The sequence below is a fragment of the Parambassis ranga genome, chromosome 9 (assembly GCF_900634625.1).
Source record: "Parambassis ranga chromosome 9, fParRan2.1, whole genome shotgun sequence".
NCBI lineage: Eukaryota > Metazoa > Chordata > Actinopteri > Ambassidae > Parambassis > Parambassis ranga.
In genome coordinates, this window is record NC_041030.1 from 1,051,594 (window position 1) to 1,068,014 (window position 16,421).

Sequence of the window (16,421 nt, forward strand, 5' to 3'; positions counted from 1 at the left end):
ACCTTGACTTTGTTTACAGTTTACTACTAACATTTGGTCCAGTGTGGATCTTTAACTCATACATTCTGACTATAGAAATAAACTATAAGCTACAAAGGAATGACAGTGTTTTGAATTAAAGCAGTTCTCTGCTATAATTTACTTCTATCTTACTGTTTGTAAATTGCCATTACCTCTGGGCATGATTTATATTCTTTCCATGTTGTATCACTAATAAAAGTCACAAGGGGAATACACAACAGTTGTAGATCACAAAGCAGTGTTCATAAACACAACCGGACTGAAATGTGGTATCAACTCCTTTCCTTCCGTTCTTCGATCGTTAAAATGTACAAGTAACAAATGTTTCCCCGAAACTGATTCTGTGCAGTCACATGCAAATAATTGTCCATTTATCAGACTCCACACACCGCGATCATTAAATCAGCAGCAGCACAGGCGCATCATTAAAAGCCCCTGCAACGTCTTCACATCACTGTGATATGCTGACATATGCTAAAACAGATGGGGGACTCCACGGCCTGGAAAATAACTGCATATTTTGTAGCACTGCTGAGTTTCAGCACCCTTGGTATTGCATTACATGCTGGAAAGGCATCATCTTCTGGGCTGACAGTTTAGCGTCAACACAATATTTGTCTTAATTAACAGAGAACATTCAAGAAGGCAGTAAAAGCTCCATCAGCAGGGGGAAATATTTACAGATTTTCCTACATTACGGCGTGAAGAGATACACCCATACATAAACAAAGCACAAGCCCACTGAAAGAAAGTGGATGTTATCAGGCCATTTTAGTGATGTTTTTATGCATGGCTGTAACTTTGATTCAACATCTGATCCATCACCATGGCAGTTTTATAAATAGTCCAACTTTGAACAGCTTCAGTGAGTCAGACATGAAAGGTGTGCTAGATTTAACCACAGCCTTCGGGAATTACAATTGATAACTGCAGCCCACACAAGCCACTTCAAGTATTTCATTGATCGGTCCATGCTTTGTTAGCAACATTATAATAAATACATTAAGTATGAAGCTTGTCTTCCACAGTCAGGAGTTGGTTTACTGTAATAAACAGGCAGGTGAACAGCTGTAGTTGTTGCAAACATGAATCTTGCGACAGATGGACCAAATGACAAAGAGCAGCAGATGAACGACAATCCTTTTATGTACCATCCAGAAGCACTCTACTTATGCACTTCAAAATGAAACACTGACGGGTAGGTAGGGTTCCACCATAAAAACCCAGTGAGCCACAGGTGAAACATGCCACTTTTAAAGATATTAATTCAACTTTCAGAAGAAAAAGAGCGTTCCTGCCACAAACCTGCTTCCTCCCACTTCAGTAACTGCAACCAAACAAGATTTTCCCGAGGCATCATCTGTTGTGCCCATTTGAGTATCCCATATGGCAAGATATATATAATTTAGGACATCATAAATATACAATCCCTGCCCTCCTCTAAGTGAACCGACATGGGCATGAAGATGCAACAACACTCATCACAGCCTGTTGTGCTCTGTAAATGTAGCATGACATTGGGGTTTCTGCGGCGCAGTGATGCTGGTGTAATGCCTGTGACAACCAGCTGTTAATTCAGACTGACAACAGGCAGATATGTAGCAGAATAATGGCAGATGGGGCTTGAATCCTGGTTTTATGGAGATAAACTCTACCCCCTCAGGAAGGAAGGGGATGGAGAGGGAAGAAGGGGGGTCGGACACTATTTGGTGAAAATGAATTCCTGCTTATTTTTAGGTATTTGTAACATTTGGATGAAATGAATCAGCAGAGCAAACCAACATTGTTAGTAGGGCAAAATTTTAGGATGCAGTAAATAAAACGAATATCTAATGACAGATATAAAATGACTTTCCTGCTATCAAATTATTATGCACTTATGATGGTTAAATCTATGGAGAAAAGTCATGCATCTAGCTCAGGAGAAAGTGAAATACATAACAATGACCCAGAGGAATAAGCTTGTCACATATTATTTTGATGTTGTTGTTCTACTGTTTAGCTTTGGTTTATGTCTGCCATGAACATAAGGGATGTTATTTTGACACATTCTTGTGGAGGAGCCTTCTGTTCCCTCCCAGTTTATGCCAGTTTGTCTGCAGGAACACGTCTGCCCTCTAATGGCTGTGACATGCAACAACAATGCACACACTTTATCATGGTAATAGCAAACTGATTAATTTGGCAGCTGTGAAAGGCCTGAATGTCAGTACAGAACGATCAGGATAAAAGTGACTGAAAATAATTGACACTGCTTCTTTTGAATGTATAAGTTGTATAAGCTGACAAGACAGGTCCAAATTAGTCACAGTACATACTAAAAACATCAACCAATGAGGGCTATTCTCTTGAAATGACGTGTAACAGTTGGGACATCAACTTTGTCCCTACTGTTTACATAAACACATGTTACTCATGCACCCTTGGCCAGGCTCTAAGGCTCTGTCTGAGTGGGAGTATCGTTGTGGTATTAAAGCAGAGCAGGTAGACACACAGGAAGAGGGGAAACATGGTTTTTATGAGTCTGCTGCTGGTGCTGCTGTGGCCAGGCTTCAGCGCTTTAATGACTTCTCCATTGGATGAGGTAGGTGGAAAGCTTGCGGGTGAACAGGAGCCGCTGCGGTTTGTGGTTTCACTGCTCAGGACTTCTGCAAAGTACATTGAACTCTTCTACTGTTTATCATCTGTGAAAATCCCACAACCTCCAGAGAGCCATAACTCTGTTTTACTGGATTTACATGAAGATCCCCAACAAACCAAAGCTTTAAAAGATTCACTATTTGGGCATATTTATATTTAGCAACACAAGCTTAAAGCTGCTATCTCTAAATAATTAAGAAATGTTTTGTTTGATTCCAAAAAACTTTTGCAGTACTCCACCAGTCAAAGAGGCACAGTTTCCTGTCCCAGTTCATCTCCTGGTGCCTCAGGTATGAATGCCAAATAATGGACAATATGTACAGTACAACACTATCTAACTGTACTTGTTTAAGAGAGTGTCTTGACTCACAGTAAGTGGGCGTGATCGTCGGTCAGCCCTGATGTCTGATATCACGCATCTGGAGCTGCTGGTGGTGGTAGGGCCTGATGTCCAGCAGGTTCACAAGCAGGACACAGAGCGATACATCCTCACCAACCTCAACATTGTAAGTCTGAGCACTCACCTCCAAGTACAGTAGTTTACTAAGCCATATTTAAACTGGTGGAAATGAGTAATGGGACAAACAGTGTGGCTACTACAAACAGATACAAATGGAAAAATGTACAATACCGTTCAAATGTTTGGGGTCACCAGGTGTGGTGCTAACATAATTTCACAGGAGTTTTCTAATCATCATTAGCCTTTTTAACACGATTAGCTAACACTGTACCATGTGGTTGCTGGAAAAGGGCCTCTGTACACCTTTGTAGATATTCCATTAAAAATCAGCACTAGAATAGTCATTTACCACATTGACAATGTCTAGACTGTAGTCTGATTACTTTAATGTTATCTTCATTGGAAAAATGAAAATAATAAATAAAGACTTTTTTCCAAGTGACCTCAAACTTTTGAATGGTAGTGTATGTTGAAATGCTTCCATGACCAGCTCTAGAGTGCACTGCAATGCTATAGTCCCATTGCACCCTGAACAAAATAAGAGCCAGACTTATTTCCACTCAGGCCTCAGAGCTGCTGAGAGACATCACCCTGGGCGCCAATATGAGGGTACACCTGGTTCGCATGATCATCCTGTCAGAGCCAGAGGTAAGTGGCTCCCTCTTATAACTTTAGATTGTATATATATAATATTTCAGTACAGCAATCTAAAAATCACGTATTTAAAGATATTAGTCATCCTGAGTGATGCTAAAACTGCAGAAAAAGATCTGGATCTATTAGTGGGGCCTTACTTCACTTGTTACTGTGTTTTGTCTTCTAGCCAGAGATTGAAATGTCTGCCAACATCACCTCTTCTCTCAGGAGTGTGTGTGACTGGGGAAGAAGGATCAACCCCCCCAATGACACAGATCCACTGCACGCTGATCTCCTGTTGTACATTACAAGGTAGATGTTAGCACCCTGTCTAGCCAGGATGTGTTATATTTTATAGACAAATGTTGTGTTAAAATCACAAATAGGTATGATCTGGTGCTGCCTGATGGGAACAACCTGGTCCGGGGAGTAGCGCAGCTAGGTGGGGCTTGTTCCAGCGAATGGAGCTGTGTGATCGCAGAGGATACAGGCTTTGACCTGGGGATCACCATCGCTCATGAACTTGGCCACAGGTAAAACAGAGTGAATATAAACAGTGAAATATGAAACTGTAAAAACACAGTACTTACATCTATTTTAAACCTTAATTTGCTAAAAATGTGTAATAAATAATAATTCAAGTACACACTGTTACACTTTCAATTGTATTCAAACTAATTTCTCTAATAAGAACTCAGCAGCAAGTCAGGTCAACATGTGAACTCTTTCATAAATAAGGTCTCCAATTAAAAACAAATGAATTTCAATAGATTATTCAGTAATTACTGTATTATAAAAGCAATATAATAACAGAGCGCAGTTTGATTCAGCTGGGTCAAAAGAATGGTGTGCAATAATTCATTATTTTAACTGGCTGTAAACAGAACAGAAGCATTTAGTTATATATAAATATAATGTTTGATTTCACCCAGTTTTGGAATTGACCATGATGGAGTAGGAAACACCTGCAGCCGGAGTGGCTTTATGATGGCCTCTGATGGAGGTTACAACAGTGTGGATCTGACCTGGTCCTCCTGCAGCAGGCAGCAGTTTCTCACATTCTTCAGGTGGGCCAACCTGTTCCCAGCAGCTGTGCATAAGAATGTTCTCATTCATCATACAGGCCTTGTACTGCTGAAAGGGCATCTCATCTATAAGTCATAACTTTATGCATTCACCAGAGGTCAGCAAAACATTGTCATTTAACATTATAGGGGGCTCAATTTGCTTTTAAATTGGGTGTGTACATAGTTTCTTTGCTGTATGATGGGATGTTATGTCATGGTGTTGCCAGTGAAGGGAAAGCTGAATGTGTGGAGGATCTGCCTGCAATGGGTGGATCTCTACAAGACTGGAAGCCCGGCCTGTACTATGGTGTTGATGACCAGTGTCGCATAGCTTTTGGTAGCACAGCAAGAGCCTGTTCCTTCACCAATCCTGATCTGGTACGTCATTTGTAATGTCAACTTTATTTCACCAGGTAGAGATTACATCAGAAATATCACTGTGTTTACAGTCATGTTTACAATATTGGTGTTCTTTCAAATCAGCCAGCCTGCCGTGTTCTGTCCTGTCACATCAATCCTGATGATGACAGCTCCTGTAAGCGCCTCCTGGTTCCACTTCTGGATGGGACAGAGTGTGCTCCTAATCAGGTGATGCTCCTCTCAGTGAGTCGTTCACCTGTAATCTGTAGTCATTTACTAAAAGATGGAACCCTTTCTTGCAGTGGTGTTTAAAGGGGCGTTGTGTGTCCCCAGACGATCTTAGCTCATCTGTTGTGGTGCATGGCGCCTGGTCCAGCTGGTCAGAGTCTTCTTTCTGCTCACGGACATGTGGTGGGGGAGTCACACTCCGTATGCGGCAGTGTAACAACCCCAGGTACAAAGAAATGTGATGCAAGCGTCAGTCAGATGGAGTGCTGGAAATCTTTTTGACAGCCTAACTCTATCAAATGTCATGTCTGATTTTGTAGACCTGCTTTTGGAGGGAATGATTGTGAGGGTCCACATATTGAAGCTGAACTTTGTCATCAGCAGGTGAGTTCTTACTGGCTATGTTTACAATGGGCCTCCATACAGTAGGTCAATATTGTTTATTCAGTGGAGTGGATTGTTGTGCACAGAGTTATTCCAGTTTTGTCTGTTCAGGAATGTTTTTATTATTATTGATTTATACAAAATAAAAAACACCCACAATTGTGTTGTTGACAGCCTTGTGAGCACACCCAGCTGGACTTCATGGCAGAGCAGTGTTCCCAAACCGATCTCCAACCCCTTTACCTACAACCACATACTGCTTTCTTCTACACCTGGATGCCTGCTGTAGGCTTTACAAAAGGTTAGTCTGAACAAAACCCTAATGCAAACACAAAAATCTATATTGCTGACATTGTTTTCTTCATATCCAGGGGATGAGCAATGTAGATATATGTGCCAGTCACATGGAGAAAACTTTATAGTCAGCCGTGGCTCTCAGTTTGTTGATGGGACTCGCTGCGAGCCTGACAGCTCACCTCCCTTTGGCACAACGGCTGCTTGTCTAAGAGGCAAATGCCAGGTAGACATGACAAGTGTCAGAGAGGAAATACACTCTTACTCTTTCTCAGCTTTTTAAACTTCATGTTCTGTCTCCACATTCAGCTGTTTGGCTGTGATGGTGTGCTGCACTCTGGGAAGGTGATGGATGTGTGTGGGGTGTGTGGTGGAGATGGGTCATCGTGCAGTTTAACATCTGACTCCTACAGCGGTGGACAGACCAGAGGTGACAAACAGTCTATAATTATGGGATTAATAATTACAAAAATATCAGTTCGTTAATGATAGCCCTAAGTGCGGTTCTGTCTTAATTCTGGCTTTCTGTTTCAGAGTATACTACATTTCTGTCTCTGCCAGTGAATGCCACACAGGTTCACATTGTCAACAGGGCACCTCTCTTCACTCATATGGGTGAGTGGGCTTGCTGCACAAAAGATTCCTATAAACCACCATGTTATCAAGACCTGGTGAGAGTGGCGTCTTTGTGTCCACAGCTGTAATAGTTGGGGATCAGTACATTGTGTCTGGAAGGGGCAGCATGGCACTGAACATGACCCATCCTTCCCTGCTGGATGAAAACCGCCTGGAGTACCGCCTCCACCTGACACCTGACCTTTTGCCTGAGATGGAGGAGCTGCTTTTGCCCGGGCCCCTGCAGCAGGAGATAAATATGCAGGTCAGGAGAAGAAGAGAGACATTGACAGTGAATATTGTTTTAAAGCATAGCTTTCACAGAAGCATATGTAATCAGCATTATCATCTGACATTATTCTTCTGATTGCAGATCTATCGCAAGTATGGAAAAGAATATGGAGAACAAACAAATCCAAACATTAGCTACCAGTTCTATGTACCTGTCAGAAAAAGTGACGTCACACCTAAAGGAAAATGGGCTGTTGTCACAACACCCTGCTCCGTCACTTGTGGATCAGGTAAGCAAGGTCACAATCCAAAAAAATAAATAAATAAATAAATCACAAAAAAGAATACTCATCAATATGCTCTATAAAATGGCAGGTTAGAAGATTCTGAGCAATATTTGCCCATATATAAGTAAAACTTACAGTATTGCAAAGCTTGGTTTTCAACACCTTCTTTCCTAGGTTTACAGAAGCAAGTATATGTCTGTGTGGATAAAGATACCAACAACCGGGTGGAGGAACACAACTGTGAAACACCTTCTCCAACTGCACCACTCCACACAACCTGTCAGCTCTCGCCCTGTCCCCCCAGGTTAGGCTCATGCTCTGTTCCCTCTGCAGTGACATACTATGTATACACCTCTGCTAAAAATGAGCATGCATGAATAATTTACAATTTTACAGGTGGGATGTGGGAAAGTTTGGCTCGTGCAGTGCCTCCTGTGGTGGGGGAGAGAGGGTTCGTCCTGTAAAATGTGTTCAGAAACACATGTCTACTGTAGTACAGGTTCCAGATTCTGAATGCCCCTCTGAAACAGCTCCACATGCTGCTGAAAAATGTAACCTGCAACATTGTCCTGCCAGGTATGTTGAAGTGCTACTTATATTAGGTGCTGCCTGTTCTGCTGAGTTTTTATGTGAAACCCCATTTACGCGTGTTCACAGATGGCATGTGTCAGAGCCAGGGGACTGTTCAGCAGTGTGTGGGCCAGGAGAAGCAAAGCGCGTTGTGTGGTGTGTTCGGTCAGAGGACCGTCAGGATGTTAAAGTAAATGAAAGCTTATGTTCAAAACAGATCAAACCACAAGATTCTGTGCCATGTGTGGTAGATGTCTGTCCAATTGGGTGGGAATCTAAAGGAGAGGTAGGATAGAGAATAACGAAGTTCTCTGTCATTTTAAATCATAAAACATGTCTAAACATAATTTTTCTTGACCAGGATCAGCCCATCCTAGGTTCTGGTTTGCTACCACGTTCTAGACAGGCTTCTGTGTATGTGTGGAGCCCTGTTATGAGCCAGTGCTCCAAGACGTGCGGCAATGGTAAAGACATTCTTTCCTCAGAAAAAAGCAAAAAATACACAAAACACACGTCCTCCTCAGATTTATCGACTCAAATGTTTATGTACTGTAGGAACCCTGCAGGTGTGGTTTTCCTGTGTGGATCACCAGACTAGAATGGGTGTGCCTGACTTTCACTGTGATGCTTTTACCAAACCCTATCCTCAGTCTGAGACATGCAGCACTTCTCCTTGCCCTCCTGTGTAAGACACCACACCTAAGATGCATAGATACAATATTTTTCTATGGTATAATACAGTGTCTGTACAATGTCTTTGTTGCATGTATAAATCAATTTAGAAATTAAGGTTATGTGGTTTGACATTAGGAGTAAAAACAGTACTGTATTTTCATACCACCAGGTGGCAATCTAAGCAAGGTGTCTGCAGTGTAACATGTGGAGGAGGGGTGGCCAACAGGGTGCTGTACTGTGCTCGAGAAGCAGAAGGAGAGGAGGAGGTTGTGGAGGATTCAGAGTGCAGTGACTTTACCAAACCCACATCAGTGGTTTCATGCAACACCCACAGCTGCCCAGCAAGGTAAATGCACACTCACAATAAACACATCTGAAATCAATGTTTGGCTCAACCATCTTACTGCCACCATCATCTTGTCCAGGTGGAAAGTGCTCAGGACACAGCCCTGCTCCGTTTCCTGTGACATGGGTGTCGCTCAAAGGATGGTGTCTTGCGTCCAATTTGTTCAAGGCAGGGAGAGCATAGTGCCAGAGGAAAACTGCCAAACAGTGGTTAAACCAGCCACCACAGTGCCCTGTCTGGTGCAAGTCTGCACCTTCAGGTGGGAGGTGAAGCCGTGGAGTCAGGTACATTTCACAGGACAGACTGGAATAGATTTAAACACGTAACATTACAATGCACATACAGACAAACCTCACATTAATGTCTGCTTATGTATTAACTCTGCAGTGTTCAGTATCCTGTGGATATGGGATCCAGTCCAGAGCCGTGTCCTGCATGGGCCCCTCCAAACCTGAGCCCATAAGCCCCCTGTTTTGTATGCACATACCCAAGCCCATCACGATCCAGGGCTGCTACATAGGCAGCTGTGAAGTGCCATCCACATCAGATGTGTCCTCTGGCACCACAACTGTCAAGAAGGTTAACCTCACAGACACAACTCTATCTTCTACTCTGAGCCATAAAGATACACCACAGCACCACATTGGCCAGCTTTCTCCAGGTCCAACAGAGGCCTTTACCATCCCACAGACCACCACAACCACCACTCCAACACCTAAACCCAGTCAGTACAGACAAAAACCTGTAAGAGCTCAACAGCAGTAGAAGCAAGACTTGGTTTTAACAATGCAGGTTCTTTTCCAGGTCTATGTGGCCAGCTACTCCTGGAGGAATCAGGTAGCGTGGATCTGAAAGAAGTTACCAACCGCTGCACGGTATCCATAGGTCGACCATTAGATGAAGTCATTCACATCAGAGTGGTGTCTAGCTCCTTAAACTGCATGAAAAGTAGGTTTTATTTCATGAAAAAGTGATGCTGTCTCCTTTCCAATGTCTGTCACAGAAAATAAATGTCTAACTACGTGTGTGTTCATACAGAGGAGTATGTGGCATTCTTTGACAGACTGGCATTTGTGAGAAAGTGTGCACAGGTAGCAGGAAGTGAACTGACCAGCAGAACCAACGTCCTGCTGGTGCGGCAAAATCTGCTCACTCCTGGGAATGGGGTTGTGTTTACCTACAGTTCTCAGAAGAACATGAAGAGGAGCCACCATCAGGGTGAGCAGATGTTTCACTTGCAATTGAATAACTTCAGTTACAAGTGAATTGAGCACAATGTTGGAGCCTGTTGTAGCATAAGGGTTTATGATAGACCACAAGAATGCATGGCGGCATGGCATTTATTGCAATCCCACTCTAGACCTACTAGACCTGTAGTAATGCCGACAATCTCATGTTGATATTTTTGGACAGCTTTAGTTATAGAGCTGTAATGTTGTTGTTGCCGTGATGTTAGATCATGTTTTATATTTTACTACCATCCACAAGAAAGAGGCGAGCTGTAATTCTCGTTTTAAACTGCTAAATTTAATTGGATTTGACTGCACAGGTTATATTTTGTTTATCAGAGATTAAACATACCTCTCCACAGATTGCGACATTCAGCTGTTTTCTCCTAGTGGTGTCTTTGAGAATCCTGTGACGTCCAACTCCAACCACACTTGCCGGGTGCTCATCAACGCCCCTCCCTCAGTGAAGATCCAAATCCAAGCACTACACATAGGATTTGTATTCAACACAACAAACTCACAGTCCACATACATTATGGTGAGAACCTATTTTTCAATACACATTTGTCTCATGTACTGCATACCTAATAGGCAAAAAAAATGCAACAGCTACTGCCACATTCTCGTGTTTCTTCTTCAGATCCGGGACATGGACATCTTAAAGACAAATGTGTTTAAAGGACAGCAGCTGTTTCTGTGGCGCTCCTCTGGAAATATGGCTGAGATTGAATTTCATGGAGACTACCTGCATTCTAAAGGAAGCTTCAGAGCTGAATATTCCTTTGTGCGTCATTGAGATTACAATTCAAATAAGATTCCACTAGGATTCATTGTTAACTTTGTAAATCCTTACTTAAGTTTTTGAAAACAGTTAAGTTTAATTCTGCCCCAAGATCCATTTTTTGATTGTCACAGCTGTGAGCAAATTATTTTGACCTGAAAAATGAATATTCAATCCAAAGCACTCAAGTTCTCAATTTTTCAAGTCAAGTAAGTTCACTGTTCTTTTTTGTACATATATAAATATATATGTATGTACACACACACAAAACATAAAACATAATAAAATATAGAAATTCCATGAAAGGGATTGCTTCTTATCTCAAAAATGGTGCATTAAAAGTAACACATTCCTCAGGTTTAGCCTTAGCTCCAACACACTCATTACACCGTGTGTCTATTCCAGTGTGGCTTTCTGCCAACCACACCTGCGCTGCTTCAGTTCCATCTCCCTACAGCCCAGTGGGAAACCAACACCATGCCAGGGCTTCAGTGTGGGATCACTGTTTGACTGTAGCAGTGTCATCCAGGAGAGCTCTCATGTCCAACAGTGCCTCCTCAACAGCCTGGGCAAACTTGGCAGCGTTTGTCTCCTCACAGCTGTTGAAGGCTGTGATGGCGATGTTGATGTGCTCATCCATGGGATTGTAACACACTCCATATCCATCTGGCACCATTGGACCAAAGCACATCACACAGTCTGTCTTGGAGCCAACCTGGTGCACAGAGATGGGAGAGATGAGGGCAAATACACAAGTAAACAAATATGACAACAAATAAGTATTTGCACAGCAATAATAGGCTGTTAGATTTCTTGTAAATGGATGTACCTGGCTAGTGGAAAGGCAATAGTGATGAGCTACTGCATATGAGGTGTCCATGAATATCTCAGGCATTGAGGTCAGGTCTTCTATGCTCTGTCTTTTCAGGCCAAGGAGGTGTCTGTCTATGGCCTGTCCGTGAATTGCCTAAGAAATTACAGGTAAATATATACAACTGGTTCACAAAATATTTTTTTATGAATTAATGTTCATCTCTCACATCGTATGTGTTCTCCTTGTGTTTCTGGACAGCCTTCTGCAGCAGTGCCAGCCTCTCTGAGCCCTGGTGGGAACATTATCTACTCAGTCAGACATGTACGAAGCAGTCATTTTGGAAATGCAGTGATTTAATCAGTACCTGTTTAGCTGGGTCTTGCATTGCCTGGGCAAACCGTAATGAGTCCACAGTGGTGGAACGGATAGCATCTGTTCGTCCATATTTAAACATTCTCAAAGATGCACTCTCATAGGTAGAGCAGCAGGTATCATACATCCTAGAATTCAAAAACAGCACACACAGTATGGTATAAAGGAGCAGAATGTTTATGTCCGACATCATTTCTCACTACAAGAGCGGCTTCTTACCTGAAGTATGCAAGTTGAAGAGCCATCTGCACAAAGGCATCTGGACTCAGCTTATGTTGCTTTGGCACATTTTTTCCAAAATGAAAAAACATAAGCACCTTCACATCTAAATCATGTACCATTCTGACAAAGCAAAGAAAACAGGGAGTTAAACTAACCCTAACAAAAATGACAAAAACAATATATATATAAATAAGAATAATCTTAACTGCTCCTTACATACATGTTCATATTTTGTTTGGCTTTCTCAATGTCTCTCTTGATGTCAGGTGTAATGTTAAAACGCAGTTTCTGAGGCATGGAGAGTGGCACCATGGGAGAGCGGACAATTTCAGTCTGTTTTTGCCTGTTGAGAAAATATTACAAACCGAGTCAGTTTAAGTTTGTTTAATAACAGTAACACTCATCTAGGAGCAGAAAGAAACTTACATGTATTTAACAACGTAATCGATGAGAAACACAATGGGTGGACCCTCAGCAGGTGCATGTTCATACACCAGCCCACATGTACCGTCTTCACCAACAATGAACTGAGGATGATTTGCAAATACATTCAAGTCTCAGCTTTTTCCAGGGTCTTGTTTATTATTAAAGTTTGAGTCATTTCTCCCAAACTGACCTGTAGTGTCTTATCAAACCAGCGATTTCCACTGTTCCAGCGAGCTCCTCCTCCGTGTAGAATCTGGGCGGCCCCACGGCTCAGATACATTTCATCTGACACCCGTGGAATTGGCGCATCCAAACACACTGTGAAGATGCTTTTCTGAATGGCACGGACTGATTCCTTATTGATCTTATCTGAGGAGAAACACAAAGGATCACCTTTTTCTCTTAAGCAGACAATACATTCAGCTGGTAGTGGCATTCTGTCCATTACTCTCCTCACCCTTAATCAGGTTGTTATAGGCTTTTCCCCAGGTGTTGCGGTGCTGTGATGTAAGGATGCCAATTGGTTCCTTGTTAGTCTGCAAAGATGAGTTCCAGATCTTCTCCAACTGCATGTAAATCTGATCTACTGTTAGTGAAGTGCCATCGCTGTTGTACACATCTAAGACAAAGAACTGGGGAAGAGAGGCTTGGTTAATATAGCCACAGTTACAGTGTTTCTTCCTTACCATGTATAATCACACAGTAACATTGGCTGCTATTGAAATAACTGGCTGAACCACTGAGAAGCACAACAGCAGTGCCATCTAGAGTACCTGGAAGTTGTGGACCACAGTGATGTGAGTGGGAGGTGTTTTCCCCATGGCGTGGTTAACAACAGTATCTCTCTTTGGTCCAGGAATACGGCAGGAGGACAAGATTTGGTAATACTGGTCCATGCACAGTGGCTTTCCACTCAAATACTCTACAGGCAGGGTCTCGCTGCAACAGAGTGCCACATATTATTCATGTTCATGTGAGTTATGCCAGGTATGATGATAATGAGCTTTCGATCTCAGCAGTACAAGGTTTCACTCACGTGTCAATCATTCTTTTGAAGTCCAAAACCCCTGCAATTAGTTTGGCAGCAAACCTGCAAGATCACGGTGGTACTGACATAAATGCCATGGTTATGTTCACACTTCATACTAATAGTGCAAACCAAATATCAGGAATCGGGGCATTCACCAGTAAATGTCACTATACATATAATAGTTAGTATTCTCGTTATTACATATTGTATCTTTACAGGGCCAGCATGTTCACTGCATATCAAATGGGTCACAGTAGTCAAAAACAGCTGAGCAATGGTGTGAGCAGCCAAAAGGCTTTAAATAGCCAGCATGGGAGGGAAGACTGTGCAAAGGTCAGCTGGAAACTCCAACTTCATATGAGCTTGTTTATACTGTACTTCAAACATAAAGTAAATCACTTCTTGAAACAGCTTTATGACTGCACTTACAATCAGACAATTCATTGTGTGTAGTTCTTAATTGAACTCAGGCCATATACTGACCTCTGACTTTTAGTGTGATAATATAGACTTGTTTGAGAAAGGAAATCATCTGAAAACTGTGAATCCTGGATTCTCACCGTATTTGTCCTTGACGATCTTGAAAGTGCATTCGAGGCAAGACAACCCCAGGGCTGGTGTAGACTGGCACTGGCATACGGCAGTCTAGATAGGCTGTCTGCATCCACCATTCTGAAAGCTGCATAAAAACAGGAATGAGAGGCTTTCCATACCGGACACCTCCCTGCATTGAGCACTAATTCAGATCTTAGTGTATATAATCAAAACTCTTTCACTAACACTTTTTTTTAACATTTCACTCTTAGAATGTGAAATCTAGTAAATGAAAGTACAATAAAAACAAGCATCTACCCAGTTGTCTGTCTTGCGGGCACGTCGTTCCAGTCCTTTCTGAACCCTTTCTCCCACACCCCCCTTGAGGAACTCCTGTACCAGTTGCTGGGTGTGATCAAGCTCTTCTTTGCTAACAATGGGCTCCAAAGCGGCTAGGTAACGCTCACACGTCTGCTTCAAAGGTGGCACAGGCAGCTTAGGTAAACTTTCCTGGTGCACCAGGGACCTCTCTGGGATCTTTGTCACCGGCCTGACCAGGCGACTGGGCTTCATCCTGCCTGGATGCAGCTACAGGACATAAAGATATTTAGCAAAAACATGTTGCAGCAGAAATATGTCAAAAGACAAATGGCGGATAGTATATATATATACATATATATATATATATATATATATATATATATATACTCATACTTTTTGAACATCTACTAGTTAAATGATAAGACTAATTGACCCACAGATATATATGGACTCACAAATCTCAGTTGTGCTGTTATAATTGTGTGTAATTGTAGCCTTAAATCATGTAATTGTAGCCTGTGCAAATGGGTTTAAATCAGAATCAGATTGTGGACTGTGAATTCAATCAATTACCAAGGTGTCACTTTTTACTTTAAGATGAGTTGGTGTGGGGAAGCTGACACCAACACAGCTGAATGAAGCAGTCATAGTATTTGTTTGGCCACTCTGCTGTGGGCTCTGCCAGCTTATAAATAGAAGGTTGACACAGTCGAACCTTTGGGATGGCAGCTAAAACAAACAGACATGAAAACATGAGGTCTGTATGTGCCACCATGTTCACTGCACTTATTGTTATTATTAGGTAGTTAAGGGATGAAATGACTTAAAATAAATTCACAGAGAGGTCCTGTGATGTTTACTGTATAAATGACAAGTAGCTGGTAAAAAATCATATAATGAATATTTGGCTGTGTAAAGCTAAGTAAGAATGCAGTAAAGAACTTCCGGTGGTATTATCAAAATAAAACCGTTATGGCCACCGTGTGTTGCTGCGCTGTTGTGTTTATATTATAAACACAATATCAACATATCCCATCAAGGAAAATATAATACAACAATTTATCCTGTGGGTAGATTGTATATAAGCTGAGCCTATACTGACCGACTGAAGTGCTTCCGCTGTCCTTTTAGCGCAACAAGCTAACGTTAAGTTGCTGTCGGCTACATTAAGCTAACATCATGCACAATGTCACATTGCCCAAATGTAATGAAATGTTCAGATTTGCTCATCACAAATAACGCACATTTCACGTGTTAGCGAAACATTCGCTCGAAACATTCTACATTTAAGCCCAGAACTGTCACATTGCTGCGGTCCCGGACGGGCCCCACCCCCTTCAGCCCTGATGCTATGGAACCACAGCCGGACTAACTACGCACTTTATTTACCCGTAACTTCAACGACACTTACCGCGGCTCTGACAAAAACAGCCAGCATCCTGTCAGACTGGCACGCTAAAGTCTTTGACTGTCCCGGTAGTGAAGATGGGAACCCCTCGGGCAGGCATGTCTCAAGGACAAGAACACGGTCTATTCTCAGCCGTCCGCCCCCCCTCGGCCCCAGCGCGCAAACACAGCGACGACTCTTCAACTCCTGAGTGTCTGAGAGGAGTTCGGTGCAGATGCAACCACGGTGCAAAGTCTTCCACCGAGTCCTTCAACACAAAAGCTTCAGCATGTTCTATCCATTTTTAATTTGCTGTAATAAACCGTGGTATAATCATCTATGATGATGATGATGATGATTATTATTAGTATTATTAGTAGTAGTACTAAATAAAGATAATTAAGGATATTAACAGCAAATCAAAAGAACACAAACCAATAGTCCCATTAGCTACAGTCCATATTTTTAAGCTCTTTTGTGCACACTCAATA

The 16,421-nt window shown here is 42.2% G+C and overlaps 2 protein-coding genes across 3 annotated transcripts; one reads left to right on the top strand and one right to left on the bottom strand.

Annotated features, from left to right (window-relative positions):
• The first annotated feature begins 2,441 nt into the window (after positions 1-2,441).
• adamts13 (ADAM metallopeptidase with thrombospondin type 1 motif, 13) lies at positions 2,442-11,124 on the top strand. 2 transcript variants are annotated; one of them, XM_028413796.1, is made up of 29 exons: positions 2,442-2,605; positions 2,894-2,951; positions 3,034-3,167; positions 3,686-3,769; positions 3,945-4,069; positions 4,144-4,290; positions 4,690-4,824; positions 5,052-5,202; positions 5,308-5,412; positions 5,487-5,638; positions 5,733-5,796; positions 5,971-6,097; positions 6,168-6,316; positions 6,400-6,520; positions 6,625-6,705; positions 6,789-6,970; positions 7,079-7,226; positions 7,398-7,527; positions 7,620-7,799; positions 7,881-8,079; positions 8,155-8,257; positions 8,349-8,478; positions 8,638-8,814; positions 8,894-9,098; positions 9,202-9,538; positions 9,619-9,762; positions 9,853-10,032; positions 10,406-10,581; positions 10,684-11,124. In XM_028413796.1, the coding sequence occupies exons 1-29, from the start codon at positions 2,531-2,533 to the stop codon at positions 10,837-10,839; spliced, it is 4,155 nt and encodes a 1,384-aa protein (XP_028269597.1). In that variant the 5' UTR covers positions 2,442-2,530; the 3' UTR covers positions 10,840-11,124. The 2 variants fall into 2 exon arrangements, 1 of the variants encoding a protein (XP_028269597.1); XR_003671238.1 differs by lacking the exons at positions 10,406-10,581; positions 10,684-11,124 and having other exon boundaries at positions 9,202-9,393; positions 9,853-9,993.
• Positions 10,897-16,141, bottom strand: LOC114441047 (carnitine O-acetyltransferase). The gene is made up of 14 exons (XM_028413797.1): positions 15,955-16,141; positions 14,541-14,810; positions 14,249-14,367; positions 13,695-13,748; positions 13,432-13,597; positions 13,116-13,290; positions 12,849-13,027; positions 12,659-12,759; positions 12,453-12,575; positions 12,230-12,352; positions 12,003-12,138; positions 11,865-11,927; positions 11,654-11,791; positions 10,897-11,539 (listed from the first exon to the last, which is right to left on the bottom strand). Exons 1-14 carry the CDS (start codon positions 15,979-15,981, stop codon positions 11,324-11,326), a joined length of 1,890 nt encoding a protein of 629 aa, XP_028269598.1. The 5' UTR covers positions 15,982-16,141; the 3' UTR covers positions 10,897-11,323.
• Between the last annotated feature and the right edge of the window lie 280 nt (positions 16,142-16,421).